The sequence below is a fragment of the Homarus americanus genome, unplaced genomic scaffold (assembly GCF_018991925.1).
Source record: "Homarus americanus isolate GMGI-L3 unplaced genomic scaffold, GMGI_Hamer_2.0 scaffold60615, whole genome shotgun sequence".
Lineage (NCBI taxonomy): Eukaryota > Metazoa > Arthropoda > Malacostraca > Decapoda > Nephropidae > Homarus > Homarus americanus.
In genome coordinates, this window is record NW_024740045.1 from 1608 (window position 1) to 24305 (window position 22698).

General features: G+C 36.2%; 2 protein-coding genes and 1 long non-coding RNA gene across 5 annotated transcripts; 2 read left to right on the plus strand and 1 right to left on the minus strand.

The window, feature by feature from the left end:
* Nucleotides 1–1220: 1220 nt before the first annotated feature.
* Nucleotides 1221–2784, plus strand: LOC121875049. 3 transcript variants are annotated; one of them, XR_006090542.1, is made up of 3 exons: nucleotides 1221–1533; nucleotides 1733–1985; nucleotides 2740–2784. It is a non-coding gene; the product is annotated as an uncharacterized LOC121875049 (long non-coding RNA). The 3 variants fall into 3 exon arrangements; XR_006090543.1 differs by having other exon boundaries at nucleotides 2701–2753; XR_006090541.1 differs by lacking the exon at nucleotides 2740–2784 and having other exon boundaries at nucleotides 1733–2101.
* Nucleotides 2785–3433: 649 nt separating this feature from the next.
* Nucleotides 3434–13765, minus strand: LOC121875050 (aladin-like). Its single transcript, XM_042379398.1, has 11 exons — nucleotides 13742–13765; nucleotides 12733–12856; nucleotides 11649–11776; nucleotides 10491–10672; nucleotides 10154–10322; nucleotides 9245–9404; nucleotides 7376–7545; nucleotides 6195–6425; nucleotides 5661–5789; nucleotides 4663–4747; nucleotides 3434–4517 (listed from the first exon to the last, which is right to left on the minus strand). Exons 2-11 carry the CDS (start codon nucleotides 12850–12852, stop codon nucleotides 4305–4307), a joined length of 1587 nt encoding a protein of 528 aa, XP_042235332.1. The 5' UTR covers nucleotides 12853–12856; nucleotides 13742–13765; the 3' UTR covers nucleotides 3434–4304.
* A 908-nt stretch (nucleotides 13766–14673) lies between these two features.
* On the plus strand, nucleotides 14674–21464 carry LOC121875051 (H/ACA ribonucleoprotein complex subunit 1-like). Its single transcript, XM_042379399.1, has 7 exons — nucleotides 14674–14762; nucleotides 16426–16534; nucleotides 17237–17298; nucleotides 17478–17591; nucleotides 18264–18365; nucleotides 18886–19003; nucleotides 19621–21464. The coding sequence occupies exons 2-7, from the start codon at nucleotides 16432–16434 to the stop codon at nucleotides 19809–19811; spliced, it is 690 nt and encodes a 229-aa protein (XP_042235333.1). The 5' UTR covers nucleotides 14674–14762; nucleotides 16426–16431; the 3' UTR covers nucleotides 19812–21464.
* The last annotated feature ends 1234 nt before the right edge of the window (nucleotides 21465–22698 follow it).

The window sequence follows — 22698 nt, forward strand, 5'->3', positions numbered from 1 at the left end:
GAGACGTAACCGATCGCCCAAGCGGGTAACGAGCCGATCAGTGGTGAAGAGGATAAAAGTAAAAAAAAAAGTTTGGTAATGCGCCTCTCTTAATTTGTCCTGGGTTCGAATCCTGACCCGAGACATACGTGAGATGGATATTATCTAGTTAAATGTAGGGAAAAAAGACACAAATGTCAAATCAAGAGTAAATTCGGGGGAAAATGTCGCTCGATTAAGGGGGAAGACTCCAGGTCAGCCTAGCCTAAGCCAATCTCACCTAACCTAATCCACAGATAAATCTTTTTCTTTTCTGATAGCCCACCAGTCACATAAATAGAAAATTTCACTGAACCTAACTCCCTCCCCATTACCAAATGACATTTTTTAAGACATATTACTCTTAATTTCACAACTGTGCCAAGTTTTCCTTGTGTCAATTTTCATAGTACCTATACAATGTGACCCTTCCAAGCACCACAGGTTTCCTCCTATATTATCACTGGACAGTAAAATCATTACAAAGAACAGACCAACTTCCCGAATAGCTAATGAACTGATAATAGTGAAAATGATAAATGAAATATCATTCTTAAGAATAATTCACACTGATCCCCAATAACCCAGCTATAACGTGAACTTTAATTTATGTATGTGAAAAGGAAATGCCTACCTTGACTGTGCTTTTAACCTTCAAGAGGGGCGTAGATGCTTGTTGGTTGTCAACTGGAGTACGTCGGCCAGGCAACTAAAATCTCCACGTCACTGCACGCAGCGGTTGTCCTTGGACCTGATGGAGTATTGCACCATTATGGAGTTGCCAATTATGTTTTTTAGTACATTTTATATATGTGTATTTGTTTAATTCATCGTTTTACCACGTATCCTGTTTACTAGTCATTCGGGAGGTTTTTGTTATTTTGTTAGGACAGGAACAACCTGGAGTACTTCTGCCTGGTCTGGGAGGGTCACACCTTTACTTTAATATTTACTCTTTTCCTCTTCACCACTGATCGGCTCGTTAGCCGCTTGGGTGATCGGTTACGTCTCTGTTACACACTGTTGGCAAGTACTGGGCATGCACCAGCTCCTGAATGTATCTGAACTTGCTCCAGTGTGGGTCAAGTCTAGTCTTGAAAGGGTTCACACTCGGGGCAGTCAGTCCCGAGTCTCATTCCTTTGAGTCGAGTCATTAGTCATTTGATTCGAGTCAAATTGAATCATTCCCGTTCATGCAGAAAGATTCAAGTTTGTCAATATCCCGTCAAATTTCAAGCAATATGAACACACTTTCTCCCGCAATTACATAGTTTGTTGTGGATTTGGCGATGTAGGAAAAACCGAATCTGTGAACATGACGTCGTCACCAAAAGGTCAGATTTTTGTTCTTTTAGTCATTTATTACCAGACCTACTGAACCATCCAGATATTTTTACTTTAGAATGACAGAAAATTTCAAGAAATTGGTAGATATGACAGGAGTTTCTGTCAAGAAAATGAACACAAATTACAGGCGTTCATTTGGAGTTGAAGAAAGATTTGCCACATTTTTTGGTAAGAATTTTAATTTATTTGAAACATGATATTGTGATATATTTGAATCACAACAAGACAAGATTTTTTATTCAATTGAAGATCTTCCATTCAACATATCCAGGTCCAAGCCTCCAAAATAATGTGAAGACAATACACTACAGCAATGAAGTATATGGAGGATAATAATCTCATCTTTGTATTTCCAATTGCATTTCAGTTGCTCAAAATCTGTGCCACTTTGCTTGTAACTACTGTACTGCCTCAGTGAAACACTCCTTATAGAAATTGAAGCTGGTAAAATCAAAGCTTCACAGTCTTTACAGGAAGGAAAGGCTGTCTTTCTTCATGCCTCTGGCGACAGAGAAGGACGTCTCCATCAATCATAATGAAGTCATCAACAGAGGCAGATACTTATGTGAAAGAATGTGAAATATTCTGCTAAGAATTGCCGGCACTTCTAACATGGAAAGGTTAATTTATGTTTTACTATTGACTTAACCATAAAGTAACATTGAATGACCCAGATTCCCTTAGTTCATGTTACAAATAAAGAGTCATTGTACTGCAGTATACAAATATGTTTAAATATCGAATATTTTTATTCCCTTCTTACATGCTCACTGTTTTTTGTCAAATTGGAGTGGGTCGTGAAAGCAGGATACTATGGCTCACCGTCTAGATATCTGAACGACTCATTTTCTCCACGTAGCCAAACTTTTTCAGCACATTCTGGTCTTTATTTTTCCATCAGTCTATGCCCACTTCTACCTCTCTTATCCTGTCATTTCTTACCCCGTCAAGCCACCTCAAGGTCCTCAAGCATTTCATTTCCAGCACTTCCATCTTCTATTGTTAATACTAATTTTGAATAAAAATATCTACAACTGAAACCTCTTGTGTAAGGTTTGGCATGACTCAACTCCCCTGGTGTGAATAGCTTCTGCAAAATAACATACAAATTTAGGTGCAATGGCATGGCGAGTCATGTCGAGACATCATGACTTAACTTGATTAGTATCATAGCAGCCTTAGTGGAATTAATACAAGAGGTAAGCCAGTGTACAAGTAATGTTCAGGTATTTTCACAGCTAGCCATTTCCCGTCAATAACGTTCGTAATAGCTCATTTATATATTAATAAATACAGACAACTAAGTTGATTTTTATGTCCCATGTGATACTGTAGTGGATTTCTCCCCTACAAACGCTGTTTGTCGCTGAGTAGCCGACCCCGCGAATTCCCCAGTGTATGCCTCGTGGTCTAGGTCAACCAGCGCCGCCTTACATAGCGGAGGTCAACTACTAAGCCACGCCTACCTCCGCTATTTAAGACCTGACCTCGTGGTGACCACTCTCTTTTCTACCTACACCAACCAGCAAGCAACACCTCCTCCTTCTCCGCCTGCCTGGTGGTCCTCGCTCCCGCCAGCGAGCATGGCGACCCACAAGCTGTCCTCCTCTGAACACCCTCACCAACCAGCTCTCTCTACATCACGCTTGTAACCATGCTGCCTTCCCAGCACCAAGCTGCATTGTACATCCAATACAACATGTATACATGAGAGCACATTGTGAGTTTCCTTTCTCCATCCCATCCTGAGTGTGAACCAAACATACCAAAAACCCCACAAAGTAAATAAAGGCTTATAAACCTCATTAATGATTATCTTAGATTTCTTCAATCTATACAAGAAGTCTATATGCCTTTAAACCCCCAGCATCAATCTTCACAATGTTTTTACCACAGTCATGCACTTGATAATCTCAACCTTTTGTTTAAAAGTAAAAAAAATATTTTACTATGTCCTACATTTTATGTTTTTCTGCTTACACCCTGGTTATTTTTTTTTTAATTTGTTTTAACTTAGAAGCTGGCACTCTACTGAACCATAAACTACTAGGGATAGAAATAGACATACTGTACATTATGACGACCTTATATTTTTTACAGAAAATGGAAATTCAAACCCAAAGCTACCTTACCATTTCATTATAACATTATATTTATACAGTACTGTGTAGTTTGCAGACACTTCTGTTATCCTCAAGAAGATGGCCGAAAGTAAATAAATGTAAATACCCAGTAAATTTTTCCTGTAATCTCCTCCCGTAAGTTAAGTTCAAGTTAATGGGTTCGTGTGTTTGAAGGATACTTACTTCTTGGTGTGTAACATAAAACAGTTTTTATTCTAATTTTGTTCTTTACTTGCACAAATTGAGGTAAAAACTTTCCATATTTTCTGAAGGGTAACACAATCATGGTTATAATATTTAGATAACAACTTCTCTCTCATACAGAAAATACTTTATTATAAACAAGTTGTGTGAACCTAACTGGAGGGCCTTTACAGGTTATTTCTTGTTACAATATACATGGGTAGAAAAGGACCACTTAAAAAATATTATAAAAGAGGAAGGATTGTCATAATCACATCAGTTCCACTAATAGGTCTGAAATGTAAGATACAAGAGATAAAAAACTTGAAAATTAAAAGGATAATAAATGCCCAAATATTTTGTTAAGATACTTTGACCCTTTACGAGGATGGATAGAGAAGTGAACAAAATATAAATGTAAACTACAATGACAGACAGGTTAAATACAACTGGTACATGGAAAGACAGGGTAAAGAAGGAATTTAGTCACTAATACAGGTAATTTTTCACATAGTGGATCTGCAAACTTACTTTGGTACTTTTTATTTATTCAGTAAAAAGCCTCCAAGTTATGTACAAAATTACACCTCAAGAGATATTCATGGAAAAGTGAGTTAAGAATTTAATTTTAACTTAGGGAGATGTGAAGATGCCACCAATGAGGGGTGATGTAACTGGTGACCCAGCATATCCCATGGAGGTGTTGAGAGGAACACTGCAGTTGAGAATGGAGTTGTGTGTCGTCCGGATAGAGGTGTTGAATGTGCTGGTGTTGAGGGTGGAAGGGAGAGGTTCCCGCGAAGAGTAACGCATGGGAATATGTTGCACTTGTCCGCTGCTCCATACCTGTAGTGTTTCACAATTGTTACTAATGCCACAATTATGATCTTGATATAAAACATACTATAGACACATTATATTATCATTCTTGTTCAATATCTCTAGAGGAATAAACTTGCTTGTTTTAAGGGTCATATAAAATGGAACCTACCACTGATAACACAGCACCATTGGGTAAGTTCTTCTGAAAGCTGACACTGACGGGGACTTGGCAAGGCTCACCTCTAATGAGCCCTCTGTAATAAACATGTTTATTGGTAAGTGTTATCAGCCTTTGAATCTTAATACTACAATCTGAGAAGATATTGGAGGCATAATTTGTTATCTAATGATAGACCCTGCTGCCATATGGCATCACGAAAATTGTGACCAAGTCCCAAGTTGCTGATCTGATTGACTTTCTGCCTCATTTACACATACAGTAATTGTAGTGTCTCAATTATTTCATATATATATATATATATATATATATATATATATATATATATATATATATATATATATATATATATATATATATATATACAGTATATATATATATATATATATATATATATATATATATATATATATATATATATATATATATATATATATATATATATATATATATATATATATATAGCGGTTTCACTTACGCGTTTTTTCATAAGCGGTGCCTCGCCAGAGCTGAACTTTCTTAACACGGATTTTTTTCCACATATACGCGGTGAGTGTCATTTCGAGCGCTATTTTTAGATTTGCCCCACCGCCATTACCCTGCCTGACTGCCTGTTTTAGCTCATAAAATTCATACAAATTACCCGGCCAGAATATAATTTACATTGCTGGAATTCTTATAATTTGGTGATCATTTTGAATATAAACATCAGTACCATTTAAGTGAGAAAACTTCCATAAAAGATAACCCCTGGGAATGTAACCCAAACCCCAACTAAAAGCTGTTACCGGTGGTCATCTTGTTAATACCGTACAGGTGGTCGTGGTTTTCAGTAACGAAACCCCGATGAATAATAAGGACTGCCTATATACACATGCACATCGTGGATACTCCGAAGGATAAGGGATAGAATATGAATCGACATTAATATTAGCAATACAACGTACAACACAGTTCAAAACTCTAAAAAGTAATAATACTGTACTTACCCTGGAGCGAGATGTAACGTGGGATGAGTGTGCGTGTGGAAAAGCACCACAAATTCTGTATCACGGAAAACAATAGCCAAGCGTTCACTACGAATATCCCAAGCTAACTGCTTCACAGGTCCCCCCACACTGTAAAACAAGAAAAAATAAAATATGAAGGAACTGTCTTAAAAAAATGATATGACATACAAGGGGTTTCATGAATCTCCATAAGGGGAGTTCCCAGTAGGTGTGAGGTAGTGAAGACATTAATATATAAATACAGTACACTATAACAATGCTATATCAGAGCTCACTATCACGATCAAGAAACCGGATAAGAGAGGGTCAACCTGTAGTACCAAGATCAATTCTTTAAAACACAAGTATGGTACAAGTATTCCATCTATTTTCTTCTTCATCTTCTTTACAACCATAAACTTGTTTTATCATTACAAGTTGTGGTGTGATGGAAGTATTCAAGAACGATCCTATGTACACCACCTACTCTGAGCAAAAAGTGGTATTAATGGCACTGTATATGTTAACTCTTACCTTACTTCCTCACCATCTTCATCAGAGACTAGAGTCTGAGTGAGGTCTGCAACCTGAGCGGCTACTTGAGTTCCCCCAACACCTTCACCAGGGATGAAACCTAGGTAGTAGAGCACTGGGTCATCTTGAGTCACAAATAACAACAAATGACCCAAACTTGACCAAACTGCAGACTGGATGGGTGATTCAAGACTCCACTGTTCGTAAGTCCAACTTCGAGTTTCAAACACCCTGCAAGCGAATAGCATACCAGAGTAAAGTTTAGCCACTTACAAATTACATTATGATATGGAATAATGAAAAGAACAATGGATTATAGAGATATGGACAAGGTAATAATGGTAAACAACTGCTGCGGTGGTATAGGAACACAGAGAGAATGTACATCAAGAGATCAACACAGTGAACTACAAAGAAGCAACAAAACAAGATGTTTGTGCTGAGGGAGGTTACAATAAGGCTAGTAGGGAGAGGCCAGGAACATGTGTTTAAGAGAGGTATCTATATATATAAAACAAAGAAGTCTGTCTGTTTGTCTGTGTGTCCGCACGAAAATCTCGGAAACTACTTTACCGATCTGGACCAAATTTGGCATGGATAGCAAGTGTCATGTGGGGATCTAAAAAAACTCCAATCAACCCGACCCCACCCGACACGCCTGAGAGAATGAGAGAAAGAGAGAGACTAATGGTCAGCCCGGACGCACACACATAGAAAAGTCGTATTCCTTCCTATGATTTACAGCTATTTTGATCCTTAGGTTCTGTTTCATTATGGCTTACTTTTCTCTGCATCTAACCTCCATCCGTTACACCACACAGAGGTTGAAAAGTCGTATCAAATCCTACGTATTATAGCTAATTTTATCCTTATGCTCTCTCTCATTACAGCTTACTTTTCTTTTATCTCTAACTTTTCTAGGCTGTCCATTCTACCGTGGCCTAGCGAAAGAGCGGCGTTTCTGCTAGTTTAATATAAAGCACATTAATAGTACAATGCATGGAAGAGGTGAAATTGTGTAGGCATTGAACCGTTGAAAACTCGGTTTGCTTCCTCAAGCCTTTGTATCAGTTTCTATGAGATACTATACACACATTTAATGTTATGATCAGTGCAAGGCCAAATGTGAACAGACAGAAAATACATTTCAAATACAGGGAATAAGTTACATGTCACCTTACCTCATGATTTTTGAAGAGTAGGCAACAAAAAGTCTTGAACTGTCGGGAGACCACAGAACCAGGGAGATGTTGCCACCCGTCCCACTGTGAACCACTACTGAAGCCTCACGTCCCACGTCCCATACCACCAATTGACTGTTGCTGCCTCCAACGCATGCAAATAAATTGCCCTAAAGCAATAATAGATTTAAAAACAATGCATAGAAAACATAAGGATAAAGTTATTGCATCTTAGCAAAATTTTCAGAGATAAATATTATACAATATGTTAAAAAACACAATGTAACTGAATTTAGCATCAGAGAATATATCCTGTACTGCATTTTAACTACAGCGCGTTTTTTCCCAGCTGAGAAAAGATGCCCCGCCCCCTCCTCAAAAGTTACAGCTGATGATTGGCTGTTGCAAACCTGTCCGATTTTGTCTTGAAGTAATGATGTGTTTCTAAATGAGCTTATTCATAATAGTTGGGATGACCGTTTCTGACGAGAAAGATATTTAGCTAAATTACATAAAGATACATACATTCATTATTTCAAACATAAGCACGTAGGAAGTTTATCAGAAGTATTATACATGAGTTAACTGTTAAACTCTCTTAGAAAATTCAAGCTTTCGGAGGATGCATTTGGTACTCCTCGACTTACAACCTACTCGACTTACAACCACTCGGACATACGACCGCCGCAGTCGTATAAAATATTTTTCAAATTATGTATTTTCGAGTCCCGACGTTAGTGATCGCACTGTGTACTGACAAAAGCATGAATTTGCTCCCAGAGTTTAACAGTTAATTCATGTATAATACTTCTGATAAACTTCCTACGTGCTTAGGTTTGAAATAATGAATGTATGTATCTTTATGTAATTTAGCTAAATATCTTTCTCGTCAGGAACGGTCATTCCAACGATAATGAATAAACTCATTTAGAAATACATCATTAGTTTAGGACAATATTGGACAGGTTTGCAACAGCCAATCAGCTGTAACTCTTGAGGAGGGGGCGGGGCATTTTTTTTCAGCTGAGAAAAAACGCACTATAACTGTAAACATGGAAAACTGGGAATAATATCTGGTACAGTTTATTGAGGCATCGTGGGTAGGAAATAATAAAATATTGGGTTAATTCACACAGTTCTTCATACAAATGTAATACTATGCAAACACACATTTGTGAAAAATACCTGTACAATGAAAAGAAAAGAAAGACAATGTTGTCAAAATTAAGTCATTGGTTCAACACATCCTATGGTGGTTTATCATCTTCATCATTATTATTATTACAATCAATTACAGCTCTGGTGACCCAACCCAGATGTCATCAGGCATGTTGAAGCTAAGTTTTACGGCTGGATGCCCTTGCTAACGTATGTCTTTTCAAACTTAAAGGAACCTGTTACATCTTGAAACTTTTAAGTTACTTACTGTTTGCTCACTTTCAAGATGTAAGAACAAAACAGTATTGTACTACAACTACTTGATCAACAACTCTTTGGGTAAGTTTAATTATCACTCTGAGAAGCAGTTAGCACTTACTGACAATTCAAAGCAAGTATAATAAATCAAAGAATAAATCACAGTTGCTTCAGCATGTATAAATAAGGGAAAGTTACCAATGAAGAAAATGTAAAAGAAAAAGAGCAGAAGAGTAAGCAATAAAAAGCCAGTAAATGAAAACAAAAGTAGGGACAGTTTAGACCCAAGTTTATTTGGGAACCATGACATGGGTTACAGAGTGAATGTTGTTCTTGTTTCAGAAAAGGAGAAGGAACTCCTCTAACAGTAATGCTTTCAGTGGCAACTAAGTCCAATTAATCTTGTATGACAGGTGGGATATACATTCAAAACCTCCAGGCTTTTGTACTAACCTTGGGATGCCATGTCAAGGAGTTGATGGGTGTTGCACTAGGGTGGGCCAGGAGTGAGACACAGGAGCCAGATGGGCGGGTCACAACATTGACTGGGTCTAGTGTCCACAATAACACACCACACTCACAACCTACTGCCATAAGTGAGGCTGAATAGGGCCTGGAAAAAATAAAAATAAAATAAAAATAATATAAATAAATAATAATACAGTAAAAAAAAAAATATATACTTGTGAATTTCTGTTAAAAAAAATCTGACATACAATGACACCACCTTAATTAAAATTACTTGGCAGGTGATACTTTATTAGTATAGTACAAGTGTTTTACTGATCCATCACACAGCAAATTAAAGACCTCTTATAACACTAACTCACTCCTCTCTGATGTGGTGGCTATGACAGACAGTATCTCCTTTGCCCTTTCTCTTCCTTTTATTCCCTCCCTCATTTTCTTGTTAGTGGCCCCAGCCTTCCATCCCATGTCTCCCTCCACCTGTACTCTCTCTGTGCAACTTCTTCATTACCATTATCCTGTTCACTGACATCCTCCTCACTTGTCAATGATGCCTCAGAGATAATGTGGGTAAAATATCTCTTAAGCCTTATATACATTACAGGAATTTATAATGTTCCAGTCTGAAATAACATAATAAATCTAGCTAAGAGGGCAAAGTTCTAAGGTAATTTGAAGTTGTTGTCCCCTATAAAAGTAGTGAGGCACCAAGTTTAAACTGTCATGGAAGAAAAGTAGTATTGCTGGATATTACCGGTAGTTCATTTTGAGAAACCCACAAGATATTGAAAAATTAATTTGTAATCCACATGTTGACATGTACTACTGTACATATGCTACAGTATAGTAAGTTACATTAAAAGAAGAAGAACCTTTTTTTAGACTTATACATACATCCATGCAATGTGTGTGATGGATTTCTGGAGGCGATGTTTCAGAAGAGGTGTAATACTGCGACCAGCAGCAAAAACTCTCACTGTATCATCGCAAAACACTGCAGCCAAGGTGTTGGTATGAGGATGCCAAGCCACACTCACAATACTACCACCTGATCCACGCAGCACTAGATTGAGAAAAAAGCACTAGTTAAAATGCGAGTTATGAGTTCTAGAGGTGTTATGAATTATTTATTAATCGAAGAGCACATTAAATTTTTTGCTTTCATGGATATTTTGTTTCACAGCAGGCAAGATTCATGTGCTATCATATAATACCTGATGAGGATTCTTACCAAGGGGAGTATTTGCAGAACTTCCACTCCTCTTGGGTGATGGTAGGAGTGCCTGTGCTTTAGCAATGATGCCACACACTTTCAGGATAACAGAAGCCATAGTGGAAGCAACTTGATACAGACTACCTTCATCCTTGCCTTTGATCATCTCCTGTAGGGAAGCCTCCCATCCCTCCTCATAACTGTAAGTTTTCAGAAAATATCCTTAATGGAATCTAGTAAAAAAAAAAAAGGTGCTAAATCATCAACTTTAGTAGAGGTGTGAACTGTCATACACAGGCAGACCACAATTTATAAAGATCAGTTTATGATAATCAAAACAGTGCCATCCAGGCCCGCTGTCCAGTTCCTGGTTTTGGAAATGTACTGAGTGCTATAAAAGAGCAGATAGACTGCATGTCATGGCTGCCGTGGTTGTTGCAAACAGTGCAGGTAATTATGATAATGGTATACGTGGAATTTAATATTCACAACCATATTGATAACGTATACACTGCGAATACTCAAGGAAAGGTGATACTGTAAAATGCCAACATAATTTTGAGCTAAAGGTAAGCAATACAGTTTTGTTATTACACTACTGCTGTTATGAAAAAGCCCAACATGAAAAATACAGACTTTAGATTAGACCAGGGGTTCCCAAGCTTTTTCTAGCACGACCCCATCCAGTGTTGTCAATTATCCAGTGCGACCCCAAATCATTTCACTGGCAGACCCAAAGCACCCCACCGACCCCATGACCTCTTTGTGACCCTACCTAATGAGCTTTCCGACCCCAGGTTTGGGAACTCCCGGATTAGACTATAAAAATGCCTCCTGCAGCCCAATAAAAGCCAAAAAGTTTAGAATTCAAAGGGAGGGTATAGACATGCTTACCATATTTTCAGTAGGCCTAAGTAGTAATTCTAATACCATATGAAACACTTTACATTCAGTACAGTAATAAATATAATTTTTTATTATGTCAGAACAGCCATTGTTGAAGATTTAAGTACAGTACAGGTAATTGTATCCACAATTTTAATTATTCTGCACAAGGTCAGGAAGAGAGTCACGAAGTAATAATTATATACGAAGAGGATAAATAAGTCATCAAAGAACAGGACTTCCACTCAACCTTCTCAATATGCTTCACAGTAGCTTGTTGGCAGAACTTACTATGCAAACATAACTCTTTGCCATGGCGTCTCCGTGTGGGCAGAGAATGCTTCCCGTGCCTCTTGCTTGCTGTGTGCTGTCCTGACTGGTTCCTGTCCAACAGTTACTTCAATGAACTGCCCACCTAACTGTTGAAAAGAAGAATCATTAAGAAAATAAAAACATTATTTAGATTTTTTTAGCTTCAAAATTACCAAGTAAAATGATATATTTAAGGATATTATGAGATGCCTGTATCATACACCACATACAGGCAGTCTCTGGTTTACAAAAATTTGGTTTATGAAAATTCAAAGTTAAGAAAATATAAATTTTGTCCCATGGTTCCATTTATAAACAGAAAATACAAAGCTACATACAGTACAGTATATGTTTTGTCATTTTCATAATTTTCTTCTGAAGAAATAATGAAAACACTGCACATTAAATATTTTTTTTTTAATCCACCAATATGCTTACTTAATTGACTAACTTACTTCTTAAAAGATTTGAAAGTTAAAAAAAAAAAAACTTATGCAACACATAATAATTTAAAAGGTAATTTTATATAAAACTAGACATTCTTGCTGTATAAAATAACATTATCCTCTACTCCTCTCGTCTTGGTTAGGCACGGGCTGAATGTTTCCCACACTCAGCAATACTTGAGATACAGTATCGCATAATTTTGGTCATCACCTTGCACACACCTAATATTAATTAGTTTACGTATATGTACACCCCATCAACTCCAGGAAAGATTTGTTCTATCATACTTTCAATGTGCAATATCAATGTGTGGCACAATTTTCCTAAAAAATTTTATACATAATCTCAGCCTGTATAGTAAATGTTTCAATAAATATATCTTAATAAATTTAGCTCTATTGAACCCAATCTTTATATGTACTGTACAATATATTACTGACATTACTTTTGTAAATTTATGACTAATCAAAATGGACCTCAAAGGGTACACGATTCAAATTTCGTCTGGTTTCTCATAACTACAGGTACAGCCCTGTATTAAATTACAGTACTGTATTATTGGGGAGGATGTACAAAATATACAGCATATGAAGATGTACAATACACAATTACTAACCCACTTCTTAGTAGTTTCAAGAGCTTCAGTAACATGTAAAGCACGAAGGCGACCATCATTTTCATAAGCTGTCACATGCCCACATCCCGGTGGTGGATGAAGGTGCTCTAAGTTAATCATAATTCTGTAAGGAAAAATACCACAGTTATGACTGGACACATATGTTACTCTGTACATATTCAAAACAGATTCATATGATTAAAACATATCTTACACCACATAATACAGTGGAAATAAAAAAAAATGGGCAAAAATATAATACCTCATTTCATGGTTATGGCAAATTAATTAGTAAGCAGTGAGATTACCCAACCACAACACCATCTAACAGGGCCTGCCTTGTGCACTCTGTGACAGGGACAGAGACAATGTGCAATTCCATAAATTGTTTCTACTGCTAACCGTCTCCTCCGCGATTACCTTACTGAGAATGTTGATTACTGTACTTATAGGAAGTCCACAATCTTCTCCCTCACCAAGGTCTCCAACTCTCTTCCTGCAATGCTGGTTAGAACAAGAGGCCTAAAATCCCCTGAATGTTTTCTGAGTCTTTTTGTGTAGTTAGAGAGACTTAAGCCAGCTTCAGGCATCTGGCACCAACGTGCAAGTCTGCCAGAGAGGTTCTTTCCATGGAATAACTCCGTTATTGCTGCATGATACGTATAGTCGTTACTTGAAAACCAAATATCACATCTCTGAATTTCTTTAATGACCAGACAACAGGTAACGCCTCTAGATGAGTTACTGAATAGCGTGTTTCTGCACCATTAAATTTACGACTTACATAAGCAATTACTATATTTCTCCCTCTAGTGTCTAGCTCGGCTGTAGAGAGAGAAGATGAGTAAATAATTGATTTGTATTTATAGGTTGTGTAAGTTCCCCCAGTAACTTAGGTGGGATTCCATCTATGGTATTTTATCACCATTTTAGTTCCATCTGCTGAGAAAAGCTTTAATAGCATATTCTGTTATCAATGTACAGGGAAAGAGACAATGGATTACTATACCTATCACGACCCACCACCTGAATCAGCCCACACAACTTCCCTTAACAAGTTACATCCCTAAACTACTTCTACTTTTATAGTTTCAACGTCTTTGGTTCTTATCGTAACAACCCAAACATAAGCTAAAAATTATCATATAACTATACATTTAATAAAACTTGGAAGAGAAAAGTTTAAACCACTCACTGTCTCAATATTTACGGCGGTTAACTGAGAGAACTCTGATGATTCTCTTCATTAATGAGGAAGAGAAAATGGTAACTTTTGGAGGGTAAACGTAGCTTATGATGAGTCCCTCCTTCCTCCATAATTCTAGGAATGTTTATTAAGTTATGGAATTTAATAATTAACAGTAATGGAACAATATTTCTGAAAAAAAATAATGTGGCGACTAATAGACAATTCTCTCAAGTGACAGTAGTACATTTTCCTTCACCCACCTCCAATATATCAACACAATTTTGTTATCATCTATTAAGGATGACTATCGAATAATGCAGCGGGTCAGACGACAATAATTACCTATAAAAGACTGCCAGTGGATTAGAAACGTCCAATGAAGGGCTTCCAAACTAGAGCATGTACCTAAGGCCCTCTCATGCCAGGGTAGGTTTAGTCTTATATTATAGGTCAGTAATGGATGATTTAATAGACGTTAATAAGCACCTCAGTTGAAATTAATCGGAAACAGCCATAGGTTAATTAAATAACCCACAAGTACATAATATTGTCAGAGTAAATTAACTTTCTTTGGAGTGACTATTACTATAAGGCATCTGCTAATATGGAGACAAATTCTGTTGTAGTTATCAAATAAATTAACAATATAATAATTTACCAAAATATATATATGTTTTAAAAGAATTATAAAGTATTTAAAATAATATAATTAATAACTTCTAAAAAGACATTTGTTATTAAATGCGTTAAGTCTGCACGTGGTCGACTGGTGGTGGTGGTGGTGGTTGTTGTTGTGACGGGAGGTGTTAGGAGTGTAGTTAGAATTCTGAATAATTATTAGGTAAGTTGATATGGTATAAATTCAAAGGAGTTACCGCATCACAGAGGGGTTAAGCCTTGTTCATATGCTTTATATTAATACAATACTGGGGCTTTTCCTAGTTATATGCTTGGGGGCCCGCCAGGTTCACATGATGCTGCTGTAGCTCACCGGCGTGTCTTGTAGAGCCATTCGTGGTGATTTAAATTATGGCCATACATCACTGTGTGCATAATTGATTGATTATAGTATAATGATTAGATAAAACTTAGAAAAAATACAGTACTGTACTCTATGACCGCTTGAAAACAGAACCATAATCAAAGTAGGTACAAATACAGTTACCGTATATATTTGAGTATAGTTCAAGTTTATATGATAAAATTTGTATGCAAAAGGTAGGGGGCTTAGACTACATATGTATAATATTTTTGAGAGGTTAAAATTAAGGTACAGAATACAGGTACGGCAACTGTATTCGAAAGGTAGGTGTCTATTAGTACAGCAGCCTAATGCTCATGTGAGGTGGGTGGGCAGACTATGTAATGTAGGCCTTCTTTCTGGCTAACCTAATCTAATCTACCCTATAACCTAACCTAACCTAACCATTAACATTACAGTCCATCAATATGACTGCCGTACCTGTATCCTCTATGGAAATTTAATGTATTTTCGTGGGTCATTTACAGTGAATGATAGCTACAGTATCTGTTACGTACTGTACATGCTCACAGTAGTTCAGATTCTTGAAGTAACACATTAACATATGTACCGCAGTCCAGAATTCCCAAAAAGTGCTAACTGGTTTTGGAATTATATAGAGGTCTCAAAATATGAACAATGCTATTGAAAGTTTTATCATTTGGCAGATGTTGAGAATTTTGTTAGCTACTTCACTTAATCCCAGGGCTGAACTTAAGAGAAATATTGGTACAGTATTGTAATTTTCACAGGTTTAGAAATACTGTAACCGCCAATCAGACGGTGAATAATACTTCTAACGTCGTACACGAACATTATAATTCAGTCAAACCTGTTGAATACAATTCATTTAGTATTTCAAATAAGTCATACATAGGCACTCTTACATAAATGTTTAATCCAATATATATTTACATAACAATCATGGCTATGTAATTAGTCTAATCTTAACACAAAAACAATGACACAGTCTACCTGTGTACACAATAAGTACTAGTTAAACTTACGTGTTGAAAGTCTAGAGAGAAGCCAGGGTAGGTGTTGACTCTAAGATATGGGTAGCTATACTGAAATGCCCACCCTATAGCCTGGCCCCTTGGCTGGTCAGCTATGGCTGAGTCAGGTGATTATAATTATACATAAACAAACTCCCTTCACACCCTCCAACCTCCTTCTGGGCCTCTCATCTTCAACCATCTCAACACTACATTGTGAGTTACAGCCTAACATAACATTTGTTTATATGTCATCATAATTATGTACCGCTTGCGGTAACAAATACAATACCGGGTACATTATACTTTATAATAAAATAACAGATAACTAATACTGTACACACATACAATAATAAAGAGTACTGTACTGTAACTCTTCAAATATGTATTGGTTAATGTTGGAGATAATGTTTGTACTATTTCTATCTAGCTGATATTGATACTAGAACCTTGATGTCAAGAGATTTTGAATTCTTGTTTCTTTACAGGTGAAAATGTATGGGCGTGGAGGAGGTGGTTTTGGAAGAGGAGGTGGTGGGAGAGGAGGTGGTGGGAGAGGAGGTGGTGGTGGATTTGGCAGAGGACGAGGTGGTGGTGGTAAGTTTACCCATACAGCAAACCCTCCCAATATCTACCAGACTAATTTATACAAACCCTGTCCATTTTATATACACATCTTGTATGGTAATGAATATTGTAGAGGACTTCTAGATACTGTATATAGAAATTAATTCCTCTTAAGTACATTTTATTAAAAAAAAATCTTAATATACAGGTACAGTATTTCATAAATCACTAATTTCATTTGTGTCATTTTAAATTGCAGTACTTGTAGCAGACAGTTAACAGGAACTCCCAAAAAATCATGAATGATTTTAACCAACTTGTTTGATAGAAGGAAATTGAAAGTAAATTCTAGGAAGAATAAATGGGATGGAGTTTGACCATGAGTTTTTGTAAATCTTGTTGAATAGAACAAAAAATGAGTGAACAAGAATGTAACATTATGATGAAGAATGATGTACAGTACTGGAGGAGTCTTTGGAAGTGATGCATGCTAAATTAGTAGGTTGAAAAAATTAAAGTAATGAGAGAACTGAACATGGAAAGATGGTGGATGATTAGAGTTAAGGCAGTGAGACATGGGATTGGAATGAAGCAGAGTACTTTAATGTTCAGTGGGAGAAAATGGCATTACAAGACACAATTTCCAGATGTGATGTTTCATGAGAAGAACCAAGTACAAACCTTTTAGCTTGACTTTTTGTTTTCCCCAAATTATACTTTTAATTTCCTTAGGTTTTCGTGGTGGACGTGGTGGTGGAGGAGGGCGTGGCTATGATCAAGGACCTCCAGATGAAGTAAGTTTGTGTATAATTCTTAATCTATTTTAAATTTGCTATGGCGCTGTCTGTGTATTGGGTAAACCCTGAAATACTTGATATATACAGTATACATATTAATGAGTTCCTTCTCATTGGTTTTGTTGTACAGTACAATGAGTTTTCATGAAAAACAACAAAAAACATTTATATTTCAGGTAATGGAATTTGGGTACTTTATGCACACAGCTCAAGCAGACCTCGTGTGTAAAGTGACACATAGAGATGTTCCTTACTTCAATGCACCAATATATCTTGAAAATAAAGAGCAGGTGAAGATTGATTTAAGTTATCTGTAGTTGTCTTAGTTTGGAAACACTCATAAATTTTTTGAAGTACAGTGTAGGTTCATGCTAGTTACTCCAAGCTGAGCAGCAATCAAGAAGCTGTTAGTAGTGTAGAGATGCAGCATGCACATGCCTCTCAATTGTATTTTATGTTATGTTTTTTGTATATTTGTATGTATTTCCTGTTTTTGTATGAAAAATACAAATCACTTCAATTAAATAACCCCAAATTCCCTGGTCAAGAATGTTTCCCACCATAACCCTTAAGTGGTGGGAGCTGTTTATGTAGACGATGCTCTAACACGGAATGGAACTCTTCTGTTAAATGAGGACTATCTCTACTGGTAAATAAGATGGAAATGTTAATTGGGATGAAATGATTTATTACAACTCATTGACTAGTTTTTAAAATAGATGTACTGTATATAATTATGATTGAACAGTTTTCTGCATTGCATATTTTAGTATATTCTCTCATTTAGTATTGTTTGATATTTAAGTTATATAGTACAGTATAATTAAGGCGATATTTTTAGTGTGTTAAGTTCATTGCACCTCTATATATTGTACAATATTCTCATGTAATAAATATTGCAAACGTGTTGTCTCATAAATCTTGTGAAAGGTGGTGACACTTAACACTTTTATGTTTTTCAGGTGGGGAAGGTAGATGAAATATTTGGAACACCGATGGAAAAATATGTGTCCATCAAGCTTGGTGAGAACATCAAAGCTAAATCATTTAAGAATGAATCAAAGGTAAAGTATGTTGCTTGCAGGTTATAAAGTTCCCAGGATAATCCAATGATGTTAAATGAAGAATTTTTTTGAGGATAGAGCACTTTCATAAACAGTTGCATACCTGGTAATGCTTTGAATAACTAAGCAGTGATTTGGTTGCTTTTTCGGAGGTCGGTTGAAAGCAGTGTTGGTAAATTGTATGCAGAGAATAATAAATAAGGAAATATGGAGGTGTAGAAGTGAAGGAAATGGAAAGAAAGCAGATCAAGGTCTCCTGAAGTGGTATGAAAATACTGAAAGAAGAGGAAGTGAAAAATTATAAAAAAGGGAGAGTACTGTATAGGATCAGAGAATGAGTGAAAAAAAGGCATGGGATGTTTTGCTGGGTCTGTGTTGGTCATATTGTGGAAGGGGAGAACTTTAACCATTTATTCTTACCTTTGTGAGATATCTTCTCTGATAAAGTACAGTAGTATTGTATTCTCTCTCTGTACCAAGGCCCCATGTACTACAAGTTCATCTTTCTTTTTCTCGACAGATATATATCGATCCAGCCAAATTGCTTCCTTTACATATATTCCTTCCTGGCAATCAATCATCTAGAGGAGGAAGAGGTGGTAGGGGAGGAGGGAGAGGACGTGGTGGCAGAGGAGGTGGTATGTACACAAGTGGAAGGGACCTTTTTTTTTGTTAAGAAAGCCCAGCTTATTTCATCTTCACGATTAATCAACCTAAACCTTACCTAACCTAACCTAACCAGATATTATATATCATCTTCAGGTAAAATGAGTTGGGCTGCCTAGTCTTCACTGATCCTTTTTTTGTATTTGTAAGAAAATCTAGTGATAAGCCTTATTATGAAATCTAACACAGTAAGAATCTCGTCATGAATATTTGTTAAATAGGAAATGACAGCAGTTTGATATGTAAGCAGAAGGATTATTCGTAACTCATGTGAAATTTATAATGCTAAAAGTATTACTTTACATCAGTTTCTTTTTTTTGCACTCGGTGGTTTTGGTTGATTACAATAATCTGACATAAGTTATGTGCAGTAAATGATAATGTATAAAAAGAGAAAAGGTTATAACATAATTTTGTTTTCAATTTGTACTGTATATAGTTTCTGCAACAGGTTTACAATATTCATAGGTTTTGCATACACCTTCAGAACACTTGTATACATCCTATGTATTTTTTTCTTATTCAGTTTTCTTTGATATCTCCTTTATTATACTGAAACAAGTTCCTAATAATATGTTTCATTGTCCAGGTGGCCGTGGAGGAAGAGGATTTGGAAGAGGAGGCGGTGGTAGTCGAGGAGGATTTGGCAGAGGTGGTGGTGGTGGTAGTTTTGGCAGAGGAGGTGGTGGTAGTTTTGGCAGAGGTGGTGGCGGTGGTTTTGGCAGAGGTGGTGGTGGTTTTGGCAGAGGTGGTGGCGGCGGCGGTTTTAAAAGATATTAAAAGGTTATTATTACGAAACATATTTGAGTTTGTCTTTCAGATTTTGTACCAACTAGGTAACCTGGCTGGATCTAGGGGGTTATATAAAGGTCATTTGCTACAATGGTTCATAATCTCTCCTCTTGTAAAAATTAATATAGTACCACAAGCAAGGACTGAGGTAGCCAAATCTTCTTAAGGTATAAATTTTATTAAGCATGGTGTACGTACAAAGAAAACAAGTATCGTAAATCTTAAACCCATTATAATATCGCAGTCCAGTATATTATCTGAAAACCATAAGTTAAATTATAAGGATCCCTCAAAATTAATATTATTATTCCCTTCATTAATAGAAAGAAACTAAAGAGGTACTGTATGTACACACTCAAAAATGTATCTTTACAGACGGGGTCAAATGAATTTCAAAATGAACACCGACTCCTGTTGTCTTCGTAGAGTCGTCAGAATCTTACAGTCTTTGTCATATTGTTAAGCACAAAATCTTTAAAGATATTTTTTTGGAGCGTATGTACATGTACAGCAATAGCATCAGTAATATGAATGATAATTATATCAAGCTGAAAACATGGCAAGCTACATGGCAGCCCAAACAACCATGTATGCTTTGAAAGTTTATACTGTAATGAGGTTTCCTAATGGAGCTCACCAGCTAATAATGGTACTGTACCTCTGAATATACCAGGGCACTGCTTAGTAATAAAATACTAATCAAAATGAAGGAAAGGGAAAGAAATTGTGAGAATATTTGAATTCATAAGAAAGCAGCTACCATCATTACTCCCTCAAAATCCGACTGAAATTTACCGATATATCCTGTACTGTATGAGCCATTGTTGAGTGTAAATATTCCACCACAATGACCTGTACCTTACCAAATGTAATTAGAGTAATATCTCCGTTAGCCAGAATCCCTCAAACCCGGAACTCCGATAGCCGGAATTGAAATTTTCCAGGGGGCACATTTTCCGGAAAAATCCTAGAAACTTTTTCATATACCCGGAAAATTCCGGGGATGGGGGGAGTTTTTTTCTGGGTTTAGAGATGAAAATTAGGTAAATTTTCTGGAAGTTCCAAGGAAAATTTTCCGGTACCTGGAAAATTCCGGGGATGGAGGATATTTTTGGGGGTTCAAGAGATGATCTAATGGGCAATTTCTGGAACTTCCGAGTACATTTTCCATTACCTGGAAAATTCAGGGGAAGATTGATTTTTCCGGCTTTGAGAGAGTCGTCTCGTTACCAGGAAGTGCTCTGCACCAATTGTTCCGACTAACGGAGATATCACTACACTTTTAATGTTTGTCATAACTAAAAGAGCATATTACTGTATATAATTATGACATGATATTTTAGGATATACACAAGTCAATGTAATAAATATATCGACTGCCGAACATTGTACAATTTAATTATACTGTATTAGTGAACATTTTCCAAAACACGATGGAAAGTCGACTTTATCAGTGTTTCATATAAAGCATCATGTTATGGTTTGTAATGTGAATGAGTAGGGTGATATATTATCTGCTAAGATATACAGTTGTTGTAAATTGTGTATTTTAAGATTATTTACATACATGTTTTTGATATCTTATTTTGGAATATCTGTGTATTTACATATGATTTTTAAAACAATAATTAAGATATTGTTGTTGCTTGTTCATTTATCCTTAAAATAATTACAGTATAAGATAGTTTTAATGAAAAAAGTACTAATAAAAATAATAAAAAAAATTACTCGCATGAAATTTGTTTGTGGTTTGTAAGGCAACATTTTACTACAGTATTTACCTTGGTATTGAGTACCACAACAGTTGCAGGAAGGGTGTCTGCATTCCTTTGAGCAATACTGTACAGTGTGTATAGAAATAGTAACGGGCTGTTTTTTTGTGAATGATATTTTAAACATTCATTATACACAGATTGTAAAATTTAAATAACCATCTTTTACTACTCAATTGAATTATCAATACAAATTAAATTGTTCAATCAAGAATATTCAGGACCAGACACTATGAGCTGTGAGACCTGAACACTTGAAGTTTATGATTAATGTACAGTATGTCAAAGGTGTATGAACATATCTGTCCTTGGGAGGGAGCATTTATATCTCTTTGTTCAGTATATGTGCACAGTAATACAAACAAGAAAATTTCGGGTCCAATCCTTTGAGCTACAAGGTTCTTATAAGCACCCTGGAGTACTGTACATGACCTGAATATTTAAAGTTGTCTGTTATGTAGAATGATACATGATAAAAACTAGTGTTCTGTGAAGATATTTATGATGTGATTGAAACAACAATCATATACAAAGTATAGTAATAAAACCGTCTTTTGATGTTTGACCAAGCAACAGTGTTTTAGTATACTGTAATTTAGTTAATCTTATGAAATGTTCAGTGAGCATTTTGTGGGTAATGGTGAACATAGTTATTATTAAAGTCGTATTATAGGAAAAAGAATGATGAGGAAATACACACAATGATATAGAATGTAAAACTAAGACAAAGTGGAGCTAAAAATAAAACGCATAATTTAATGATTAAAATTTATCCCTTCAGTAAGGGGACGCTACTGCTGTATTAATATTTTAACTGCCCGACTTATGATGATATTCTTCAGCAGAGGGACCACACACAAGTGGTTAATTGTGAAGTAACCAAAGACCTATTTTATAAATTCTCTTCACGCATCACTGTACAGTACAGTACAGTACTGTATATGCAAAACCTATTTAGTTAGCTCGGGGAGACCTTTGGGAACTAGAAATGCTTGGCTGTCACTGTAGGTTTACACAGCTGACATGAACATACTCATGTGTATCGTCATGTATGCAACTCGTGATATTACAGTACACATTACAGCACTATTTGATAAATTTTA